We start from the raw sequence: 25110 nt of genomic DNA, 5'->3' as shown, positions 1-25110 counted from the left end.
AAGAACAATATTATCACAGCAACCAAAGAACTTGTGAAGGAGCTAAAGGGAGACGTTCCAGAGGGAGAAACACCTCCTGCTCACAATGGGGTCATTCATGCTTCCCACTGGGGAGAGGGAGCTGAGGGCTCCAGCCATGTAATCCAGGCACCCCTCAGTCCCAAGACCACGGAGGAAAGCCTCTAAGCCAGGCTTGGACACTTTCACTGGAGCCTGACGTGCTATAGATAATCAATCATATCCAACTGTGCTATACTGCGTATGTTTGAGCCTTAATGTAGCGTGACAATCAAACAGCTAAAGCTGACATGTTGTTTTAGTCAGACAGATGAAACTTCTGGGCAGAGGTAGGGTCAATAACAACCGTGACAAACACAACTTGAAAACAAAAGGAAGTTTTAATCAGTCTTACCCTCACAGTCAGCCGTATCAGTGTTGAATTTGAAGCCGGCCTCGCACAAGCACAAGAACGAGCCCTCGCCGTTGATGCACTTTCCTCGGATGCACACATCATCCTTGCTGCATTCATCCACGTCTACGACGGACAAAAAGTGGGGAAAGAAAAGCAGACAAATTAGCGGAAAGTGCGGCTCAAGATCTTACAGATTGATTAACAGCAATTATCCGCACGGATCCTCCATCTTCAGCGAGTCCACGGGGAGCGCGGCTTCTTCTCGTATCAGAAAAAGAATGTGTAATCAAGCGCTCATCTGAACACTAGGCGTGCTGGCCATTTGGAGCGCTTCATGGTATACTTGCAAACAGGAAACAAAGCAGAAGAGAGATCTACCTCAGCGTTTCAGGCTGAGAACATTTCCCCCAGACTCGTTAAAATTAATAACGAATGCTCGATGCCTGATTAGCTGTAGATGGGTGGATAATTGCGGCATTACAGCATAGCTTATACAGTACTTGGACTTGTGGTGAAAGGTGAGGGAAAACGCAAGAAACCAGAGGAAATTCATCACTGAGGAAAATGCCTGCCTTCCTTTTCCAGTCTTTTGATAATCAGATGAATCTTACAGAGACGACAAGGTAAACACCCGATTGCAACGATAGGGAGGGGAAAAAAGCAGCACTCCAGACTTTAGGTAAATACATAAATATGCTGTGACTGGATAGCTTTGGAGTGTATTCAAATCCTTCAAAGTCTTATTGAAAGGAACAGGAAGGCCATGGCAGAAGTTGTTGATTTGGATTAAGCTGAGGTATGTTTCAGTCTGCTGTCAGTCTTTTATTGCTCATGCTGTTTTTTGCTGGTCTGGAAAGGCCAAGCGTCGTTTTGGCCCCACCTGACTGAACGTATCTTTCATTCCCATAACCTCACAAACCCTCGTCCTCCCTTCTTCGCGTCCTTCAGGCTCATGTCAGAAGGGGGCCTGGCTTTTATTGTGTCAGCACTGTACACACAATGGCAGACTGCAAGAAAATATATGACAACTGCTGATTTATAGGATAATTAGGGCCCAGTATTTGTTGGGGCGAATAGCCAAAGTACCTGATCCATGTTGGGCAACTTGCTCAGTTTGTGATATCTGAAGCACTCCAAGGCCAAAAGAACGCCCCTGCACGAGGAGTGACCCTTGTCCTCTGCTGCAAGTAAATTCTGCCAACTCCATGACCATGCCAGCATCTCGCAGAGGCCAGCCTACCTGCTTCATATCATGACAGAACAGTTCACTGCCAGACATCTTTTACTTAACTCATCCTCCACCAGATTGCAAGACCCACCAGAAATAACACTGATCCAATTCTGACATCCTAGCCGGAGTTATTTCATGTATTGTTTTAGTAATTGCTCCAGATTCTTGTAAAGCCCTCCTTTAGCTGATGATCAGGCTACTACCAGTGGGTCACTGGGTGCGGCTGGAATAACATCAAACTGTCCAAGCTGAGGGAGGGTGAGCTGAGATAGTTGATGAAGCCATGGCCCATTACAGCCTGTGCACCCATGCCAGGTGTCCCAGGCTTGGCTTCAACTCCTAAGAGAGCATGGCGAGAACAGCCTGTCTGCACTCAATGAAAAAAAGAAGAAGAAGCAAGCCAATAATGTTACTGTAAATGACTTAAGCAATATTTGAAAAATCCATTATTACTTTATTAACAACTTGCTCCAATCCCTAGTCTACTCCACTTATTTACACAAAGCCCAAGAGAATCAAGATTTCCCACTGCTCTAAGCGTTCTAGCTCCAGTGCTATACTGCACCTTGGCAGCCGGGGCTTCCATCGGTGGTGGTATACCCATTAGGACAGATGCATAAGTAGGAGCCCTCAGTGTTCAGGCAGTCTCCTTCCCCACAGATCCCTCCAGCGGTTAAACACTCATTGATATCTGTCACAAACAAGCACAAATACACATAAGTACATTTACACAGCTGTGTCAATATCCCAACATGAGGTAAGCCACGAGAAACGGCTAACCACTAATTTCATATTTTAGAGCTATAGTGCATTTGCATGTTTATACCTCTGCAGAACGTCCCATCCACCAGCTCCATGCCAGAGGGGCAGGAGCAGCTATAGGAGCCGATGGCGTTTGTGCATTGACCTCCCACACACAGCCTGGCGTCCTCACATTCATTGACATCTGAATTGACACACACACAGACGTCACCGGCATGACATATCCACACCAGCTGTAAATCACCGTGCGTCACTTCAAATTTGCCCAAGTTTTGACATCTAGACCGAAAAACTTCCAGACCACACTGAACATGTGAGAGAAGTCGTGCATCATGTAAGACGGCAAGTAATGACTTACTATATTGGAACAGATGACTGCGAAAATGATTGCATCGAGATCATAAAATCGAGCGACCGCAGCGAGCCGCCCATTTCAGTGTACCTTCACATGAGCGCCGGTCAAATGCCAGCTCGAAGCCCGGATCACAGGCCATGCAGGAGAAGGAGCCCTCTGTGTTGGCGCAAACACCTGTGGGGCAAGCACTCGGAGACTGGCACTCATCGATGTCTAAGAGATAGAAGAAGAAAAGATTGGCTGTAGGTTATCATCTTGAACAAAAAGGTATATAGAGCCCCGTTTTTGTGCTTCCACTGTCTTATCTGCTAAAAATCATTAATGAGCTCAGCTTAACCTACTGTGCTGCCTAATGTACAGTAAGCAGAGCCCTCCTTATTAGATCACACTGACAGTGTTTTATTAAAAAGGGTAGAAAGATAAGTATGTGGGACAGTCACTGAATCCAAAACAGCAAGCTATTACAGGTGGCGTATAATTACTATATCTACAAACAGTCACTGGCTCACTGTTATGTGATCTCTCGAAATTCCTCGAGCTGGTAGGATTGTATTTCTTGTGGTGAAAATAGTGCGGGCCATTGTTAAGTGATTGAGATGGCTTGATTTTTTTTTGCCTTTGGGTGAACAGAGTGAGTTCAACAGGGCGAGTTTGCTGCAATAAGTGAGAAGCAGGGGAGTGGCTGACTTCATTTCAAATTAAGTCCTTAATATTTTCCATGGCATCAGAGACATCCATTAAAATCCTATCAGAGGCTGACTCAGAGTCGGGCTTTTACTGTGCGACTTTTTCCCAGCGCTAAGATACATCGGTGGGGGGGTGGGATCTTCCTCTGAGGCTAGATCCACACTTCTGTTTAAAAACACACCAAAGTATATGAGGCTAACTGAGACCATGTTTTAATCCATTTAAATAATCATTCCTGTTCTGCTTCCATGAAGTCATGACAGACTTTACTGGATTCCTCAAAGCAGCCATTTCCCTGCATTTATCCCATAAATCATGTCATGAAAAATTACCAGACGCTGTAAAGATTTTCTGTAATCATGTTCTGGGCCTAATGCATTCCTCTTGTACTGTGGTCCACTATAACTTTGGCTCAACTTTGCAGCATACTGAAATATCAAACTTTTCTAGGCAGGTACTTAAGTACAGATGCCCTCTTACCTTCACAGTAACGGCCGCCCTCATTCACTTGAAAGCCGGCTTCACAGCTCCTGCAGGTGTACGATCCTTCAGTGTTCAGACACAGCTGACCCGGGCACAAGTTAGCCACTGAGCACTCATCCACATCTGGACACAGATACAAAGGCACATCATAGCACAGATTACCATCTCTGGCTTCAAATAAATAAAGCTTGCCAGTGGTAATCAGTTAGATGGGTAATCACTAGGGCTAGGAATCACAAATGTCGACACCTCTATCTTTTTAGCTGAGCTATCTGCAGGATATTTGCCTGACATCATCCTGTTCTATTTGAGGGCTGGTGTCTCATTGTGTTGAGCAAGGAACAGATGATTGGTGCCAGAGCCAGAGGGGTCCAGGATCCAGCTATGATGTGATGTCTAGAAGTATTTTAGAGCTGTTGCCTCAGATGAGGAGACTTTGGGTTCATGCTACCACACGTCATGTTATTTACATACAACATAAAGCAGCTGAGAAACAAATCTGCAGAGCAAATGAGATTCTGTTAGGTGTAGAGGTGAAGTCTGGCATGTTTGGAAAGCCAGATCTACACACACCTGGACTCAAGCATGCAAACATAAGCAAGGACATTCCACCACAAACTCTCACCATCGCACCGCTGTCCATCCTCAGAGACTCTAAAACCGGGCTCACAGACAACACATGTGAACGAACCCTCTCTATTTGTACATGTTCCCTGGGGGCAGGCAGTGGGCAGGGCACACTCATCAATATCTGTTAGGAAACAATATGGAGACTTAGACATTCACTGGCAGATTGCAATGTTTTCACAACAACAAACTCAAAAATAAGAAAAAGCTCCATTTAAGTGAGTAATTTTCAATAAGCCAACCTTCACAGAGCTCTCCATCAAACGACACTCTGTACCCCGTGGGGCAGTTCTCACAGGTGTAAGAACCTTCTGAGTTTAGACAGATCCCGTTGACACAAGTAGACAGGGACTGGCACTCGTCAATATCTGGAAAAAACACACCGTGTATATCAGTGTAAAGATTCCGTACATACAGGAAATGCAGTTTCGAGGGAAAGTCAATTTTACAGGGAAACGACAAGCTGCTCAAACGTGTTGAGTAAGCCTTTAATAGTCATAACAATGCTAATGACTTTCGCTGAATGACGAGAACAGCTGGAAACAGCTGGAGACTGTTTTTACCTTCACACCTCTGCTGGTCTTGAGACACTCTGTAACCAGCCTTACACCTGGTGCAAATGTAGGACCCCTCTGTGTTGGCGCACACCCCACCTAGACACAAGTCGCCCTGGGAACACTCATCAACATCTGGAAAGCGAAAAAGGGGCGAATATCATCACAAGTGGGCAAAAATATCATCACCGCCTACCGGTGTTACCTTAAAACGACACGTTAGTGTAAACCATTAGGCGGCCAGTTTCATACCTTCACATCTCAGTCTGTCAGCAGATGGTTCAAACCCAGGCCTGCAGTTCTGGCAAGTGTAGGAACCTGCAGAGTTGATGCAAATTCCCGCAGGGCAGGCATTACCAGTTGCGCACTCATTGACATCTAGCAGGGAAATAATTTGCAGCCATTAAGTTGCTGTCGAGAGTGCGCCACGAGCAGAAAAGTATGCGGTGATGAGTTACACCCAACAGCTCTAGATAATCCTTTGCAGACCTTCACATGATTTGCTGTCTGAGGTGACTTGGTAGCCATGGTTACAGGTGCATCTGTAGGTTCCGTCCAGATTGACGCATCGGCCGTTGAGACAGACTCCCGGAAGCAGACACTCATCCACATCTGGAGAGAAATCATAGGGGGAAAAAAGAAAATAAAGCCAACCTCTAACTCTTTGTAGATTTCTTTTTTTAAATAAACCTTCAACGGTACTGCAAGGCTTCCACGACTGCCCTGTGGAGAACTACTCACAGAGAAGTAACTTTGACATGGGGTGTGAATAATGTCTGACCGATCTTCTGACTGACATATACCTTGGCAAACATTGTCTGGTGAGAGTTTGTAGCCTTGGAAGCAGTTGCACCTGTAGGAGCCCTCGGTGTTGACACACCGCCCACGGCCGCACACGCTTTGGTTCAAGCACTCGTTCATATCTGAAAACGTATACAGGAAGGATGTTTAGGTTTAAAGGGCAGTAGCATGGTGCAGCGTTTAGCTTTGACACCCCATACAAGGTTCTGGGTTCAAACCACCTCCTGGGTGACTGTGTAAAGCAGGGGTGTCAAACATAAGGTGCGGGGGCCCAGAAATGGCCTAGCAAAGACTCCAATCCATCCCGTTGTACTGCTTTGGAAAATGTTGGGATCCGTTTTGGATGTTTTACTGTATTTTCACAAGTTTTTCAGCTTTTCCAAATGATAAAGACCTCACACAAGACCACTCATACTAATAACTAATACATTCAATGTAATTAAGAGATAGTTAAACAATAAAATGACAGAAAAGTTCCTACTTTTTTTACTCTCTGATAAAGAATTTTCTAATTTTCACAGTGATTTCAGACTAAAGGGGAAAAAAAAGAAAGTTTTATAACAAAAACTTTGTTTTATAATTACAGGACAGTCTGGGCAATGACATGCCAGAACGTTTTCTGTAATTTTATGCATTTATTTCTTACAGTTTAAGCCCAAAAAAACCACGCTAACAGATTTCTTTCCTTTACTACAGAAGCATGTCTTTAATACGCACAAAGAATGAGACATGCTGCTGAAATGTCACTTCTTTTTTCCTATTTTAAGATATTGCAGGGGTTAAATATGTAGTTAAGTTTCTTTACACTGGTGTGGCCCACTAAAGATCAAAGCAGGCTGTATCTGGCCTATGATTTAAAATGAGTTTGACATCCCTGGTGTAGAGTTTGCATGTTCCCCCTGTTCTTGCAAGATTTTTGTCGAGCACATGGCTTTCTGGTTGCTTGGTGATTTTAAAAAGGCCACACGTGTGGATCTGCGGGCATGTTGCTGCCCTGTGATGGACCGGTCATCAGAACAGGGATAACCTTCAGCCCCGACTCTGACCATAAGTTAGAAAAGCGGTTAAGAAGACAGATGCATGGATGGATAAATGGATGGATGAACAGATTTTAGGTTTCACCCTGCCACAACTGTGCTGTGGGACGAGCATAAATTAAAAGGCTTAGCTCACTGAAAATAGAACAAAAAACACACATTTTCACCACTTTTGCAGAATCTAAAATTATAGATTTGTTTTTCATACTTTCAGAAATTGGCCTCTGCACACAAAAATCTTTGGATATAAAATTAAAAAATGTCTCTGTTTGGCTTGATGACACTGGGAGTAAATGAAAAAATATACTTTTATGTAAATAAAGCCTTTAAAAAAATACAAGTCTGACAAAATGAAAAAAGCACAACACAGCAAAAAACGCTCTAGATCTCCTTTGAAAATAAGGGCCGTGTCAGCATTGTTTAGCAGGAAAAGGGAAACAATTACAGCATAATTAGTGTGTGTAATGACTACAAACAGCAGTCATTAAATTACATCAGTGCGCAGACCATGCCTCATTCATGAAAGCCTTTTACTATTTGTTGAAGAAGCTGTCTTTTCCACCTCATGAGCTGTTGACCCAGGAATCATAATTGTGGAAAACCTCATGTAGAAACAGTGTTTTATAGCATTGTAGTGGGATTTATCAAGTGTTAACAGTGGCATATTTATTTATTTTTTAGGTTAGATTAAATTGCGGGAAGAGAATGAGAGTGAAGTGTGATCGTGTGGGCGACTGAGAAGAAGACTATCAAAGAGGAAGGAGGCGGTCTGCGAAAGGAGGAAGGGAGAAGAGAAGATCGTATTGAGAGGTGATAAATGTTCGGAGACTGAGCACACACGCTGGAAACTGCACGAGAGTCACAGAGCGGGTTTTGTTTGCTTAACCACGGGCGCTGCCAGATGTCTGTCAGTGTGGCCCAGTGTTTTGTTTCTGCTATCACCCGGCATCTCTTAGGCCTGCCTGCGATAAGCCCCGACAAGGGAGTGGAACCGTTTTCTCAATCACGCCAACAATTAGGCTTATCCACGATTTGGTCAATTGGATTCAAACTACTGCACTGTGCTGTCGGCAATTGACTGAAGCAAACGCTGGAAACTTGCTGCTGATGCTGTATGTTTTATGTGACTCCCGAAGCGGCAGACCTATGCCGCAGGACTGTTAGCGCTGCTTGTGCAAATGTCCAGAGCAAAAATATTTACCTCTGGCGTTATCCCTCATTTACGAAGTTCCTCTCAGTTACTATTTATACACCACGGGTTTACAGAGAATGTATAATAATAGCAGACTGGCAGAAACATGAAAGTGGCTAAAGCGGTGTTTTCTTTGGTAGCACGAGAAATTGTGAGACTTTAAACCTGAGCGTCGCTCAACTGACTCACTGATAAATCAATTTTTAAAGAACTCATAAGTGTCACTGAAGTTTACTTCCATATTTTCCGTCGTGCTTTTTCGCCGTGCGAGCATTTCTGCGTTATTTCCAAACAAATTAGAGGGGTGCAAGGTCATACGGAGGGGATGTGGTAACTAACAGCAGTTGGGTTGTTATGTAACAGGGCCACTTTTAGGTTGGTAGCCGCTGGCGTGTAATCTTAAACAAAACACATACCGAGTGTAATCTGTCAGCCATTTGTGTGGTCACGTCTAGTAATCTGCAGTGAGACCTTTACAGCGGGCCACAGACAACATCACGGGTGAGTGAGAAAATTTGTTTGCGTGCCGGGACCTTTTAGCGGCGGGGGAACAGAGCCTTCGACCTTCTCATACGTCTCCTGAAACACTCACCTAGCCCAGCAGTGGTAATAAAGCCTCGCTCGCCTCTGCCGGGAGAGCTCTCCAACAATAATACACTGTTTGTTCAAGGCTGTAGCCAAGAGAAAATATTTGGACTCTCCCAAATTGAAGTATTACAAACAATCTTTTTACAGGGCCAGTGATATCAAAAGATCAGCAATAGCATGGTGGATGTGTTTAAACAATATTTGGGATATTCTGGGGCTGCTCGGGTGGAGGAGTCGATTTATTATACGTGGAAGCACTGAATAGACAAAGGCGGTGGAGTCGTGCTCTCAGTCCATGCTATATAGCCATCATCACTGTGGTTTTTGGGCTGTCGTTGGGGCCCAGAAGTGCTCCTTGCTCGACATAAAACATCCAATATAAAGTCGTTTGAAGCGCAAAATACTATTTATTTTATCATTTTAATGCACATCAGCAGTCCCTTTGAGCAAAAAGCCACAATCCTGCAAATTTAGTTCTGCTTGTGATATTTGGGGAGCTGTACTGCATCATCGGCTGTCAACACATCTTTAATGGCATGGCCTGTTGCCTTGTTTTTTGTTAGGTTTTTTCGAGTGATGCCAACCAGGAACAGCAGCTTCAAGTAGGTAAAAGTTACCTAATACATAATAGGGAAGCCCTGTTTGTTTCCATGCAGCGGTTGGAAACACCCTTAGGATCCTGGGTACTGGTGCCACTGCTATAATGGGGTGTGAGGTTGCCTTACCCACACATCTTTCACCGACAGGCCTGAACCCTGGTCCGCAAACCTGGCACCGGAAGGAGCCGAGAGTGTTGACGCAGACACCGTTGGGACAGGAGCTGGGATCTCTGCACTCATCTATATCTGCTCCGGGACAAAGTGGAAAATATGAAAAAGAAAAATCTGAATGAGTTGTTGCTAAAACAATGTTACTAAGACAATACGTGCATGCATGGAAGAAAGAGAGGGTGTAAGGCCGCAAATGTACACATACACAGTCCGTCTGTCACAGAATGAGCAAAGTTTTCTTCCTGGCTTTGACTAAAGGAAAATACAATATGTGTTTTGTTAGTGCCCAGCTCATTCAGCTAATTCATGGAAGCAAACAAATAGGCCTGGCCAGGACTGCCCTGTTATGTGAACTTGAGCCTGTATGCGTAGCTGCTTGTGCACCCACGCAAGTTACCTTCGCACACGCCTCTCCGAGACTTGGCGTAGCCAGCGTTGCATTCACAGGTGTAAGATCCCTCTGTGTTGACGCATTTGCCATTCTGGCATTTGTTGGGCATGCTGCACTCATTCATGTCTGCCAGTTTGAATGAAAACCAAGGAGAAGGGAAAAAAGAAAGTTACTGTTGTGTTCCGCAGCATTAATTAGGGCAGAATACTTTTAAAATGAACGGCGCTGACAGACGAGGACTTGCAGTGCTTAGTTTCCATTGGAAACTTTATATCTCCTGCTGCTGATTGGGGCTGTGTCTCACCTTGACAGAACTTCCTGTTCTGAGTGATCACCTGGCTGTAGCCACTGTGGCAGTGGCAGGTGTAGGACCCATAGCTGTTTATACAACGTCCCTTTCCTTCACATGGATCCTCATCGCACTCATTCACATCTGCAGAAAAAGAAAGGAAAGCACGTGGCTGTTGCACTTCACCAGCACAGTACACTTTTAAAGCACCGACTTTAGAGCTTCCTCTATGAAACAGAAACAACACGGGCCAAAACCCAGCTGTGTGGAGCAGAGGCTGTGTCCAAAAGCCTTTGCGAAAAAAAAAGGACCACAGCATCAGCTCTCTGGGTGGGACGTGAGCTGTTGTCAAGCATCACAGGACAGGGTAGCATAAACAAACAGAGTCCTATCATTTTGGCTCACTTAATTTCTCAAAGGTTTATAATCACTGGTGATGAAGACTGGCTTTTACTGTGATGATGACGGACAGAGCTGCCGTGGCATCTGGTGTCAGCATGTCTGTGTGTGTTTGTGTGCTCCTCCTTCTCTTTGAGTGTCCCACTGTTACCCCTGTTTTGCTTCATTTTTCGCTCTTGCTCCATTTGTTAGTTACCAATGCAGTTGGTCTGCAGTGCACTGAGCTTGAATCCTGGCTCGCAGAGGCAAATGTAGCCCGTTTGCACAGAAACGCATCTCCCACGGCCACATATAGAGGGGGTCGTGGCACACTTGTCAATACCTATGGATAGGAACAAAGATGTGCAGAGTTGTCACTTGAAAAACAAACAAGATTATTTGTGACCTAAGGTTGCGCAACATTGGTTTAAAAAAACTAAAAAATATATAAATGTGCATTCCACGAACACATGTTGTTCTCCAGGGGAACTCATCGTGCTGTTTTATAGGTGGAGTCGTGGATGGGAGCGCTGGTTTTACAGCACTGTAGCGTTCCAACAGGTGGTATGGAGCGCGTACAAAGTGCTCGGCAAGAAACAGGTCATGCACAGTAGAGCCTGACATTAGTTTTGTACTTGTGTTTTTCTGTCCAAAAGAGCCATGTTAAACTGGGCCTCTGGGTCTGGCTGACGAAAAGAAAAAAGAAAAAAATCCCATTTCTCTATAAGATTACTAAAAATTCTTCTCACTTCCTAAATCTCTCTGTCACTCTCTCGCTGAGTCTGTCACACAAACACGCTTTCACCATGTCCTGTGCTCTTCCTAAGTTTTTCATAAATCTGGCCTCTGTCCACTCAGAGTAGCTTCCTCTTCCAAAAGGCACACTCTTTCTTGGTTTCTCGCCCTCTCACCCTCTGTGCAGAATAGCAGCTTCAAGCCAAATTGGCTCTGGGAAAAGAGGTCAAATTAAGCTCTCTCCAGCTTCACTTTGGGTAAGCCTACAAAAATGCCTTATGAGTCGTGCTGCTGTCTGCCAGAAGTTTACAGAGTGTATAAAAAATGAAGAGCTGAGCCCTGTGGTGCTCTTTCGCATAGCAACTTCCTGTCCACCTGTTCATTGTCATGTTGTTTGTTTTGTTTTAGATGTATGAAGTGGGGCTGAATATATCTGATTTCCTATAATGTGACTTTTTAATCTATTGTTTACCTGTAGCTGAATCAGTATGGGATGGTTCCTTTGAATCCGGCCTCGGGTTGATGCTCGGGAAGTCCGGAAAAATATCTATTAAGACAGTTAAGGTGAGTCATGGGGCACTAGATAAGCACAAATGACAAAGTCAACTAAATCTCTCTTAAACTTTGACAGGTTCTAGTCTCTACAACCAAAACAAGACGCCGCTTGATTTGCCAGCCACTCTAATGCCTTAGCTGCCTATTCAAGACTATAAAAGCGATCTAGTCATTTTTCCGGGCTAAAACAAATTACAATGACCAAAATAAATCAGGTAGACTCATTGAACATAGCCTTCAGACTTGAATGTCAGTGTTTTCACTGACGTGAGGGCAAAGTAAGGACTGTGAATGCCACTACTGTGTGGGAGCAGTTTATAGAAATTACACAACATGTCTGTGCTTGACAGAAAGCTTAGAGATTGTAAAGCAAACCCAAAGAGGCAATAAACAACAGCTGGAGGCAAAACTCCTTTGTCCCACACGCCATCAGACTGTTTAACTCCTCTCTGGAGGGGAGAGGGAGGGGAAACAGGAGGACAAAGGAGGGGGAACAACTAAGCTGTAGTGCCTCTTCACCTCACTGTACAATACCTTTTGTGCAATACTTTTTGTAAATAGTCAACGGTGCAATAGACTCAATACTTGAAATGTGCAATTCACTTGTATTTTTATTTTTTATTCCTATTTATTCTATTTATCCCCTTTGTATATTTTATTTATATTTGTCTCTGTATTTATATATGTGTGTGTGTGTGTGTGTGTGTGTGTGTGTGTGTGTGTGTGTATATATATATATATAACAATTCTGTAACTGTAACTTCGGTCGTTGCTGTGCTTTTTGGAAGTCGAATTTCCCAGAGGAACCCACCCGAGGGATTAATAAAGTTCTATCTTATCTTATCTTATCTTATCTTATCTTACTTGTTCAACTACCAGTCTCGTATGATCTGAATGAATAAAGAAGGAAAAGAGAAGATACCTGGATACTGTGGCGGTAACTCTGTCCCAACAGCTGGCTGGAAAACGAGCAAATATACTCATTAAAAAACATTGGGCTACATTTTTCACCACCATATTTATATTCACAGCATTCCGGTATTTGTTGGTAAATTCTGTGCTAATTAGATGTGCGCATCTACCAAAATGTGGTCTGAAGAAGTTATATAATCATAACAAACCCTCCAGCTGAAATAGCTAGAACACATGCCGAGAAGAAGCATGCACCAAAGGAGGGAGAACTTACCGGGCTCAGACTTTCCACATCTACCACAAAAAAAGAGGAAAAGTTTATCAGTGGAGAACACATTACATCTGCATTAACATGTGCCATCACAAAACACATTTTTGTTCAATTATGTATACACGCATGTTGCCTTTAGACACTCGTCTGCAGCTTTGGTGATCCTTTTTTTTCCTTAACAAAAATTGGCCAGATTTTTTTTTTCAAATATTTGTGAGAGATAGTGTACACTGTTGGCCAAGAAAAATGAAAGAAAAACATGGAATTAGATATCTCCGATAATGAAGACAAAAATCCCAAAATATTTAAAGAACTGTCTCCACATACAAATCAAAATGTTGCAGCACTGCCAATACAGTATCTCACAAAGCTTAAATCAGGAAGATGCATTTGCTTAAAATCCTGAGGATTAAGCTTCATGATCCGTGTGGATTACTTGTTGTTGCAGGCTTTTTTGATGCTCGCTGGGGTTTCACTTAGACCGCTGTGAATATGTTCCATCTATCGAGCTTTTATTCACGGAGATCAAAGCAGCTTGTTGATGTTTACATTTTCACAATAATGTTAATGCACTGCATCCTGTCTATAAAAAACTGCCATTGTGCAATCACTGCAGCTGCTCTGAACCGTTTATGTCACGGGCTGTGGCAAAAATCAAGCTCGTCACTCTTCTGACAGACTAAACTCATCAGCTGATCTACGTGCCAGCCCATGTCAGTTGATGGGTCAGCTCATCCCCTTTGATGCATCCAGCTGGTATGTGTTGTTTAAGCACTACTTAAGCTCCTCTAGCCAACTTATAGTTGCTTTGCATCTTCGAGACACTTTGCAGAACAGCTCTACCCCAGCTTCCCCCTTTTCTTCTGGGTCTGACTTAATGAATGTCATCTGCTCTCAGTGATGCCTGCTCTGATCTGAATGGCCCTGCTGCTGCTTTGCCTGGCATGAAAGGCTGACTTGTGCTTTCCAGGTCCCAGATCAGAGCCATACGGTCAAATGTAAATCGTTGCCAGAGAATTGACAATCTTCTTTTGACCACTGCATGGTGGTCCTGACTGAAACATCCTCGGGTTTAAATGAATACCATGTTTAGGTAACATCCAAGGCCTACGCATTCGCTAAGAACACTGTTTCAACTCTTTGTCATACAGTGCAAATATTTACCAACATAAAACTTATTCTTACCATCTGTGTGTGGCGGTCTAGGTGTTTCTCTGGCTGGATGTGAGGGATGCTGTGGAGTCAAAGGGTACTGGGGTGCTTGTGGGGTCTCAGAGTATTCGGGGTATTGGGGTAGCTGCGGTGTTTCGGGGTAGCTGGGGTACTGGGGCCCACTGGGAAACGAAGGCTGAGAAAATGGAAACTGCGGATAAGTAGGGCTCTCATCCTCGAGTGACACTCCCATGCTCTGCAGCTCGACATCATCCAGCTGTCGAAGAGAAATCTGGACGTCAGATCGCGAGTAAGTGTATCCGTGGCCAGCGGGGCAGATCTCCTTGAAGTGGTCTGCAGCACAGGAGACACAGGAGCGACCAGTAAGTGATCGAAAACATCACCTCTGCATTCTGAGCTTCAGCTCGAAAAACTGACATTTAACTTTTGACAGCATAATCGTGGCTCTTATTTCTATCTGATATTCAAAGTAACACCATAAGCCATCCATGTAATACAGTTATGACAGGCACGCTGTACTTTATGCTCTGCTGTGAACAGGGAGATTGGGTTTCGGTGACTGCTGCAGAACTTAGCAAGCTGCCAGGCCAGTGACAGCTGTCAGAGGAGGCTAACAGCGACGGGATTTGAAAACATGTGGGCATATCGGCACTCTCAAACTGTGGGAAGTAGAGGATCATGTAATGCTGAATGACCTTTGAACTCTTTGGTGTAAAGGCATGTGAGTGAGAGGCTAATGGAGGATTGGCTGGCTAGATAAAAGGCAGGAGACTGCACCTCTTTGTATCGGAGTCCAAAAAGCCTCAGCAATGGTGAATCCATTACAAGTGAGAGGCTCTTTGTCCCCTACCTGACCTGAAACCCGGCTACTCTATGCCAAAAGAGTCTGGAATAGAGATATGAGTAATGACAGATATGCGGTCACTGTAAACGCTTGTGTAAATACAGGAAACGTGGATATGATAGGCTACTGAATGATGAATTTAAAGTGGAGGGAAATGGGGCTATATATGATCAGAAGCCACATCTGAAGAATCGGCGTAAATATGGAATTAAACTCATTGGGCTCCTGTTACCGAGTCACAAGTAATGGCTCTGGCTGCTCTGTTCAGGGGTCTAACAGCTTTTCAGGCCATCCAAAAAGCTAACGTCCGAAATAATCAAAGGCCGTGCGCCCATGCACTGCGTCGGTCCTAACTGAGCAGCACCGTGGAGGTCTGTGTCTATGATATCTGATCTATGACAATCCCCATGAATCACTGGCTAGTACAGACACTCAATAAAACCAGCTTGTTTCTCTCAGAGACTTTGAAGATTAAATCAGTATGAAAAAACGACAACTACTTCCCATGTTTCACTTGGCGAGGTCACGCATTTCTGCTGTGAAGCTTTGCCGGTTTATTAGTGGGGTTTCTCTCTGAGGGTTGGAGCGATAACACAAGACTGACTCCCACTCTTATGTAGCCTCCAAAATATGAAAACTGTTATGTTTTTGGTCCTTTTCCACTCCAAACACAGTTAGCTATTTTGAACTGCATTACACGCCTGGCAAAGAACAGAATGGTGACTGAGCGGTAAATATTTTTTCCCCCTATTCTTTCATTACCATTGCTAGCCCTTGCATAAGCTTGCATGCAACACTTTATTTCTGCAAAAGCGTTTAACTCAAGAAGGGGAGTACAGTCAATGCAGAAATAGAAAACAAGATCATTTTTTGGGTCAGCAGAAGAGGAGCACAGGGCAGCTTTTGGGGCTGTACCTGATCCTGGTAAAGGACAACGATCACACCCAGCTCCCCAGGCCTTGCCCACTCTGCTGCAGCAGCAGATCTGCTTGGTGAGGTGATTAGTGAGTGGCAGAGAGCATGTCGCCGCTGAAACAGACCTGTAGCACGGCGCCCTCTGGTCAGACACTGCTTTGTCCGCTGGTAGAGAAGAGAAATTGGAACACAAGAAAGGCATAAAAAAGCCTAGTCTTAAAGTGTGTGTTACGAATCCAAAAAAACAAGCAATACTTACAGACACAGTGGCTTCTGGCAGGATCTAACATATAGCCTGGTTTACATGTGCACCTGTAGCTTCCTTTGGTGTTGAGACATTCAGCGTTTTTACATATTCCAGGCAACAGGCACTCGTTGATGTCTGTGAAATAGGCAGAGTACATCAGTCATTTCAAATATATCCTGGCTTATGGAAATTTCATGAAGTCATGTTTATTCCCAGGAAAAAAAAACGATTTTCAGTCTCACCCCCCACCAAAACTGCACATATCAACTTTGGTGCATTTTCTTTCCAATACACTGGGCAGCAATGATTCACACATTGAAAGGTGTCAGAAAATTGCAACAGATCATGTAAGCAAAGCCGCTCGCTGTGGGGAGGCGATGAAATATGGAAACATTAAGGTTACACAAGTGCATGAAATCGTGATGACAGGAGGGAGACGTACACATTTGACGCTCAAAATCCTGTCTTGCTTGGAAAGTAAAATATTGCAGCTGTGGGAACACGTGCAGTCATGTAGACATAGAGCATATCACTGAGAGTTTCAGATTGTCATCATCCTCAGCATCTTTCCTACACAGCGTCCAATATGGTTACGAGATCCTCAGCTTACGTCAATAAGTGAAAGTTATTAAAGAGATTTTTTAAAATGTATTTATTTTTTCCTCTGTCTGGCTTAAACCACATGCAGAAATGGTAGAGTGGCCAGAGGAGTTTGCCTCTCGCTCCAAGAGCTCCTGAGTCCCTAAGGTAAACGGAGACAAGCTAACAAGTGTGCCAGCCAGAAGCATAGGGGGACATGCTTAAGGCGCTTAGTCATGTGATCACACTGGGACCAGGCAAGGATTGTTGTTCTACCGTGTTAAACAAAGAGTACATCATTAGGTCTTTTCCCACTGCATTGACGACTAGAACCCGACAACCTGCCACCACAGATTTTCCCCCAATTTGAATGAATCTGCTCTTGTTTTGTTGTTTTCCTTCCTGCTGGAAAAAGTGAGCTTACAAAAGGTCGGGGCTGATAAAATCAATGGGCTGAAAGAAATCCAGGGAAAGCCTTAATGTTTTTCTTGTTGTTTGTCGCCCCTTTTTCGTTTCCATTTTGGGTTTTCGTTGCGCTTTTCCACCTTACAGTGACGTACTGTGAAGAAACGACTGATGTCATGCCGGTTTCCCCCAAGTCTACACTTTTTGTAGTGATTTAACTTTAGTTCAGGTAGCGTCTGGACACCTGAAATCAGGTCACCGTTTATCTCATGGTCTTTAATCCATGATTCAGTCGAGTCCCAGATTAGTGGTAGTGTTACAGTCTGCTGGTGGGTTGATTTAAATTGAAACCGGCTTCCGTGGCAACCTTCCATGACCAGCGCTAATCTCAACATCTATTCTGAATTTATGCTTGGTTGCTCTTCTTGACAAACATCACTTGTGGTAAGAGCTCACGGCTTTTAGCGTGACTGTTTTTATAGTCTACCAGCACATGACAAAGTTCCCTGATTTGAGCATCAAACAGTCTGCTGCTTACTTGACCTTTCCCCTCTTTGTTCAAAACCCATGTGAACACCTACAGAATTATCTACAGAAACTATGTAAAGCAAACTGGCAACATTGCTCCCTATACTGTGTATTTTGGGTTGTGAGTAAAGAGAGCACCTTTGGACCACTTTGGAAGTCTGTGAAGTGAATACACATGGTCAGAATTTAGCCAAAGCGCCATTACTGGGAAAACCAGGCTTTTTCAACATATTTCTCCATCAGTATTGCAGCCTGAATACCAGGCTAGCAAGTCGACACGATGAGTGTCAAATGTCAGTGTTGTGAAATCATAAGCAGCTTTTATTAACTTGATCAAAAATGTCCAAAGAGTTGCATAAGACTTCATTAATCTCCTCTTTGAAGTGGTGTATGAGTAATGTGACCTGCTCCCAGCACTAGTTTACCACACACAACAGGGCCTGCACATGCATCTCTGCGGGCTTTTTCATCTAACAACCACAGCTACAAATGGCCAATTCAGTGACCTAAATTTTTGAGAAGGAAGCCTCTGAAGATAAGGAATCATCTCTGAAGTCTGAGACCTGAGAGCATGACGCTGATAGGAAATCTTATCGTGCTGTGGCGACGATGTCACTGACCGCAAAGGTCAGCGGATGTAGGCAGACTGGCAGTAAATCAGGACTATTACCAAATACGAGACAAGCCCTGTTCTGTTCCAATAAAACACATTACAAGCAGCTCGAGACTGGAGCCACAGGAAGGAGGGCTTGACCCCGTCCTAATAATAATGACAAAATCTCAGAAAAAGCTGATTTTTTTTCCTTCTTGGCAGATAGCAAAAGTCCTTAAATTAGAAATAATTTTTGGGGGAACGGAGCAGCAGCAGAACACAGATTTAAAGCACTTTAGTAAATATTGTGGGTAACTGTCAGCTTTGCTTTTTTGGAACTCAGGAAAGGAGCAACTGGAAGAGGGAAACATCTTGAAGCAATCACAGAAGAAAAGCATGAATAATAGAAATATAAATTTCTACATTCATTGGCTGCTCGACACATTATTGGAAAACAGGAGCGTCCTGCTCAATAATTACCTGAAAACATCAATATTGTGATTGTTCTCTGCAGAAAACATGTTGAACTTGCTGAACTAAAGGATGAGGTCTTCTATACGGAGAGTCAAAACTGGACTTTTAGGTTGTTCTACTCCATATGCCTCAGCAAGCATTGCCCTTTGGATCATGACATGATAATGTGAGCCATCAGAAAAGCTGCAGTTTGTAACTGTTAGCCTCAGTTGTCAGTGTTAGGTAGATAGCTCAGTAGGTAGAGTGGTGGCCCCAAGGTCGGGGGTTCAAATCCACTGAACGGCTACCCTGAGGTACCCCTGAGCAAGGTACCGTGCGTACACACTGCTCCCCGGGCGCCCAGTGGCTGTTTCACTGAGTGAATGGGTTAAATGCAGAGAGGAATTTCCCCACGGGGATCAATAAAGTATACATCATTGAGCCATTTCCAAGGCTATTTACTGACACCAACAAATGCAAATGATTGGAATTCTTTAGCGGGAGAGTTGACACCGTGGGTGTTTACTGATTCCTAAACCAAACACAAGCTGACAAACAGCCACTGCTGGGATGTTGAAATGGACGATAACACAGTGTATATGTTCAGGGACAACCATGTTTGTTTTACATACAGATGGACGGGAAAAGCAGGCAAAGCAGCAATCTGATGCTCACAAGTACTCAGAGAGCCATCCATGCCACGATCACAGCCTACCACATTAACTCAGAACCCCAAGACCAATTAAAACAGGAGCCCCAGGTGCTTATTGACTGCTGAACTCTGACCCCAGACAAACCCTAACTGTGGTCTTGACCTGTTTCCCAGACATGGGAAGTGGGGGGCAAAAAAGTCAGTCTCCCAAGCAAGGACTTTAATTAAGTGTGTTCTCCAGGTACATCATCGGTTACCACAGTATAATCTGAACATTTGAAGATTTTGAAAGTACTTCTTTGCAAACTCGAGTTTCCCCACTGGGGGGCTAACCAGGTTGCTGCTGGAGGTCTTCTATGTCATTTTGTGTTGTTACCTGCAAATGACAACAGCAGTCCTTCTTCTGCTCTAGAAATGTGCTGTGAGCTAGATGGCCACTATAAGCAGCCCTTCTAGGCGGTGGAGAAATGATTCATATGTAGCTATCACGAGTAACATTCAAGATAGTGGATTTGGTGTCTATCAATGACTAGAACAGGCATGTATTTAGTTCTTTTAAGCATGTAGACATGGTCAAAACAACCTGCTTAAGTTTAAATTGAGAATCACAATGTGGAGGAAACTTGATTTAAGTGACTTTGAATGTGGTTGTTGATGCCAGACAGGCTTGTCTGGTCTTCAGTATTGCAGAAACTGCAGATCTACTGGAATTTTCCCACAAAACCATCTCTAGGGTTAAAAGAGAATGATCAGAAAAAGCGAAAGCATCAAGGGAGCAGCAGTTCTCCAGGAGAAAATGTCTTGTTAGATAATGGCCACACTGCTATGAGCTGATAAGAAGGCAACAGTAACTCAAAGATACACTTGGTACAACCAAGGTATGCAGAAGACCATCTCTGATCACACAAAATGTTAAACCTTGAAGCAGATGGGCTTAGTCTAATGCCTCTTGATTTCAGCTGAGACGTTCAGATGGTAGGGTCAGAAGTTGGAGTAAACACCATGAAAACATGGATCCATCCTGCCTTGTATCAACAGTTCAGGCTGGCGTTTGTGGTGTTATGGTGGATGGATGTTTCCTTGGCACATTTTGGGCCCCTTAGTACCAGTCAAGCATCATTTAAATGCCACAACCTACCTACGTATTGTCCATGACCACAGTGCACCCATGTTTTGATGGCTGCTTTCGGCAAAGCCATCAGAACACATCATGTCAAAAAACTCATACAATTTGAAACTAATTTCTTGAACATAGCAATGAGTTCACTTTATTCGACTAGCTTCCACATTCACCTGACCTCGATCCAACGTGGTGGAACCGTAAATAAATATAATGGAGGAGCAGCAAGTGTGATGCTGTCATGTCAACATGAACTAAAATCTCTGAGAAATCTTTCCAGCACCTTGCTGAATCTATGCCACAAAGGATTAAAGAGGTCCTGAAGGTGAAAGAGGGTCCAACCTGGTACTAGCAAGATATACCCGATGAAGTGGACAGTGAGTTTATTTGATCACAGTGATTTAATTATTTTAATATATCTTTGTTACTGCTAAAATAAACATGCAGTCACTTAAAGCTCATAAAATGTTTAAACCCTTTCCAGCATATTTCATGCAAAGGCTTACCTTGACAGTGTGTGACATTCATTCGTTTAAAACCTTTGGAACATTCCACCTGTCCATTCGCAATCACTGCATATGCTGTAAACAGAAACAAAAAGAACAGTTCAGAGAAGCTCAGTGATCTTAAATGATGTGCTATGATTCTTTGGTACAGAGGAGTGCTTTCATCAGAGAGGGAGAAGAGAAGGAGCTCAAGTTTAGGAGAATTTAAGGTCTCAGTAATAGGAAAAACAAGGAACCCACAACTGAGCCTTGAGGGACTCCAGCAAGAGTCAAATGGGCTCCCCATCAACTACATTTATAAGGCAGCTTTGTCATCCAACAAAATGTAATAATGCTCTATGCCATTCATAATTGTGTAAATCCCTAGGCACATCATCATAAATTTGTTGACTAAGCCTTTATGACAGTCCTGACCGTTTTCATCAACCACGGTGCAAATCTAGTTAAACGAGAGACTAAAGCTTTAAATGTGCGCACAAGGAATGACGATTAATGTGCTGCTCACAGGAAAATGATTGGCCAAAATGTCTTAACGCTTGTTTTTTGCCAAAGCAGTACAAATCACGTGGCATGTGTGTGTTTCAGGTGTGCGCTTGAGAGGTGCTGCAGTAAATAACACATTTCTCGGTTACTGCCCCAGTGCGGGCAAACTGTCAGTGTTAGAAGCCTGAAAACATGGTGTCATTACTTATTCGGCACCCAGTCAAGCCCCGGCACGCTCCATTAAATGTACAGGGGGTCAATGTGGCAAAGAGTAAGTCTGTTAGTGTCTAAATGTGTGTGTATCCATATCTGTGTTTTTTAACAGAGATTAGGGGGAACTCTATGAAAGTCTTTCTTAACATAGACAGTGATTATTGGTACCAGATCTTTCCATGACTCAGATGACTCAGATTCTCTATGACTGTTGAAAAGATAATATCTAACTTCTGATTTTGAAAGAAAAAAACATGTATTTTTGGCTGTAGAGGACTGTAAAGAATAACAATATGCTTGTTAGCAAGACAGAAGAGTCTTTAGCTATTATAGACTGTATAGTGTGACACACATCAGACAGCTCAGAGAAATGATTACAACACCCTGTGCTATATACACTATATGAGGTGCAATCAAAAGTTCTCTCTCCGCCCATAAAAAGCAAAAACTATTTAAATCTGGTCACTGTCTGATTCAAAGTCATCTCCTTGTGTACCTCTGGAGCACTTCCATTACTTCTAAGCCTGAAAATGGGGCATCAGGTGCAGAGCATGACCACCAGTATGCTCATTACTCTCTCAGACTGGTAAGGCTGAGAGAGCATGACCACCAGTATGCTCATTACTCTCTCAGACTGGTAAGGCTGAATTTGTGTAATAGCCTTAAGCATCTGAGGGAGGATATTAAGTGCAAGTGATCATGCACCAGCATACAGCACATGAAAAGTCAGGAGTTTTAACCATGCCAACACAACTGCCACTCAGCGCCCACACAACCAAACAGATTTGGCTAAAGACTCGCCCTCTTCAAGTCATCATCCACTGAGAGGAAAAAAAACATGAAGGTTTTTTGCTCAAGAAAGGAATGACAGCAATGACAATCTTTTGATTCACACTATGGGCGTAAAAAATAACATTATACCACAGCAATGCATTGCTTTGAATCTGCTGCCACAGTGATGAAGGGTCTAGAAAAGACGTGACGCACGCAAGAACGTAAAACACCACTGCTTTGCCAGCAGAGGTATTTGGGAAAGGGAGAGAAGTCAATTCGGTTCAGCCCAAGAAAACCAATGTGTTGTTGACTGAAAGAGTGCTCTAGTAAGATGTAAATGATGCCTGACAGGGTAAGAAGAACCAGAAAGAAAGAAGAAAGTGTACTTTATTGGTCCCCGTGGGGAAAATCCCTCTCTGCATTTAACCCATTCACTCAGTGAAGCAGTGGGCAGCCATTGGGCGCCCGGGGAGCAGTGTGTAGGGACGGTACCTTGCTCAGGGGTACCTCAGGGTAGCTGTTCAGGGGAATCAAACCCCGACCTTCCGATCATGGGGCCACCACTCTACCTACTGAGCTATCCCTGCCCTAAAAGAAAAGAACCTATCTCTATAATCCATCAGTTCTTTCTGTCTGTACATGCCACCAGTGTTAAATACATGCTTCGGGTATTGATTCAGCTGCTCCCTTATTTACTATATAGTGTACAAGAGTCAAAATGCCAAGACAGCAATCCATCAAACCAAAACCCAGCAATCAGTCATGAGTTTGTGCCATTTTCCCAGGAGTGACTGGAATGTGTGGCACTTCTGGGAATGAAGTCCTGGAAGCTGAGTTGTGCTTTGGTCCCGCTGTGACCCAGTCGACCAGGCAGGGTCAATGTACCTGAGGGTTGACAGAGCAGAAGCGGGTCAGCATGAAGCGGGCAACTCGAAAAGGGGGGAACTGTGTCAAAGCAACGCCCCTATTCCTGCCTGCCCACCTCCTCATCTTCCTCCAGACCCTCCTAATCCCCCTCCGAAGTTTCTGAGTAATGAGATGTTGTGGTAGGAGCGACGGGCACGTCCTCCCGCAGTGATGGGATCAAGGAAAGTCTGGCCTGAGTGACAGCAGGGCGCACATGCCAAGGGAAGCACAGTGGGGGAGGTCCGGGAGTCTCAATAAAGCTTATTAGCAGGGAGAAGAAGACTCCCTGCAGAGATGAACAGCTTTAAGATGAATTTGAGAGACAGGTAATATGTTGTGCTTGTGCATCTTTAAAGCCTAATTATTTGAGTAACAGTGGTGAAAAACTGAAATATTTGCACATATACAGGCACATATACAGGCATGCTAACAGTAAAGTACTGCTAGCACAGACTCTGTTTTGGTGTCATTATGGTTTTAGGGGGTTTTCCGTGTATCTGAGTTTTGGATTCTCGATTGATGTCATTTTTATTCTAGTAACGGTGAGTTTGTCATTATAATTCTACTTCCAGTTCACCTTTCTTATGTTTATCTAGTTGTGGTGCGTCTTTGGGTAACTATTTTCGTGGTGCAGGGGTGTCAAACATAAGGCCCAAGGGCTAGAACTGGCTCAGTGGATGGCTTTGAAAAATTGTGAAGGAGGCCATTTGGACTTTTAAATGTATTTTAACAAGTTCTACAGATTTTCCTGCTGATAAAGACCTCACCCATGGCTATTCACACTACACCAAAATAATTACATTAAATTAAATGTTGATTAAAGAATTAAATTTCCTGTTTTTTCACTACTAACTAAAGAAATTTCTGTTCTTACAATGGGACCACACCCCCAAAAAGGACGTTTTCTGTGAATTAACAGACATTTCTGCTTTATAATTACAGGACAGTATAGGCAATGAGCTACCAGAACTTTTTTCTGTAAATTTTACACATTTATTTCTTAGACGTGAAGCCCAAACAGTTGTGCTGACAAATGTCTTTGATTTGCTACAGCTGAATTCTTTGAAAAAACTGAGACATGCTGTTGAAATTGTACTTATGTTTCTAATAATAAGATATCTCAGGGATTAAATTCATGGTTAAACCCTTTTTCACTGACAGTGATGCCAAACATTTTACTCAATTGTAAACTGAGCTGTATGTGGCCCATGATGTAAAACGAGTTCAACATCCCCGTTCTAGTGTTTTGATTTTATTTTTCAATTGACCTTTAGTTCCTTACTTTGAAGGGTTCTCTTTCCTGTCTTGTGTGAGTTTTACTTCCTCCTTTGTGACTGACTTCACCTGTCATTGATTGTTCTCACCTGTCTGCCGGCTCCCAGCTGTGTCTCATCATGTAATCACTGCTCTGTTTATTTAGAGTCCTCCTTCCTCTGTGTCTTTGTTAGATTATCTGTTATTTGCACTCATGTGCCTACCAGGTCTCCAAGTTTTTGCCTTGACTTTTTTTAAAATTCCTGTTTGTTTCCTTAGATGTCAGTTTAGTTTGCTGAGTAAAGGTCGGTTTTCTCCTCTTTTGGGTTTCTAGGTTCTTCTGCCAGTTTTTTGAAGTGTCATTTATTAATTAATAAAGCTTTAGATTCTGTATCCTGCACTTAAATCAATTCCTCACTACAAGCTAACAGGCAGA

At 43.5% G+C, this 25110-nt stretch overlaps 1 protein-coding gene across 1 annotated transcript in view; it reads right to left on the bottom strand.

Annotated features, from left to right (window-relative positions):
• Positions 1–25110, bottom strand: part of LOC146686653 (latent-transforming growth factor beta-binding protein 2-like) — a 94041-nt gene that overhangs the window by 17740 nt on the left and 51191 nt on the right. Inside the window, exons 9-30 of the mRNA XM_085442578.1 lie at positions 21045–21119; positions 16222–16344; positions 15963–16127; positions 14216–14536; positions 13034–13053; positions 12770–12806; positions 11765–11839; positions 10775–10900; positions 10195–10323; positions 9897–10016; positions 9455–9574; positions 5915–6034; positions 5601–5723; positions 5364–5489; positions 5121–5246; positions 4800–4925; positions 4556–4681; positions 3928–4053; positions 2848–2973; positions 2470–2589; positions 2209–2334; positions 413–535 (exon numbers count right to left, since the gene is read on the bottom strand). Of these exons, the coding sequence (XP_085298704.1) occupies positions 413–535; positions 2209–2334; positions 2470–2589; positions 2848–2973; positions 3928–4053; positions 4556–4681; positions 4800–4925; positions 5121–5246; positions 5364–5489; positions 5601–5723; positions 5915–6034; positions 9455–9574; positions 9897–10016; positions 10195–10323; positions 10775–10900; positions 11765–11839; positions 12770–12806; positions 13034–13053; positions 14216–14536; positions 15963–16127; positions 16222–16344; positions 21045–21119 (2679 nt within the window). The remainder of the gene's footprint in view (positions 1–412; positions 536–2208; positions 2335–2469; positions 2590–2847; positions 2974–3927; positions 4054–4555; positions 4682–4799; positions 4926–5120; positions 5247–5363; positions 5490–5600; positions 5724–5914; positions 6035–9454; positions 9575–9896; positions 10017–10194; positions 10324–10774; positions 10901–11764; positions 11840–12769; positions 12807–13033; positions 13054–14215; positions 14537–15962; positions 16128–16221; positions 16345–21044; positions 21120–25110) is intronic.

Source organism: Copadichromis virginalis, linkage group LG19 (assembly GCF_057382275.1).
Source record: "Copadichromis virginalis isolate Kocher_CV1m ecotype Utaka linkage group LG19, C_Virginalis_male_GT1.1, whole genome shotgun sequence".
Classification (NCBI taxonomy): domain Eukaryota; kingdom Metazoa; phylum Chordata; class Actinopteri; order Cichliformes; family Cichlidae; genus Copadichromis; species Copadichromis virginalis.
The sequence above is the reverse complement of the archived record's forward strand: the minus strand, read 5'-3'. Positions and strand labels throughout refer to the sequence as shown.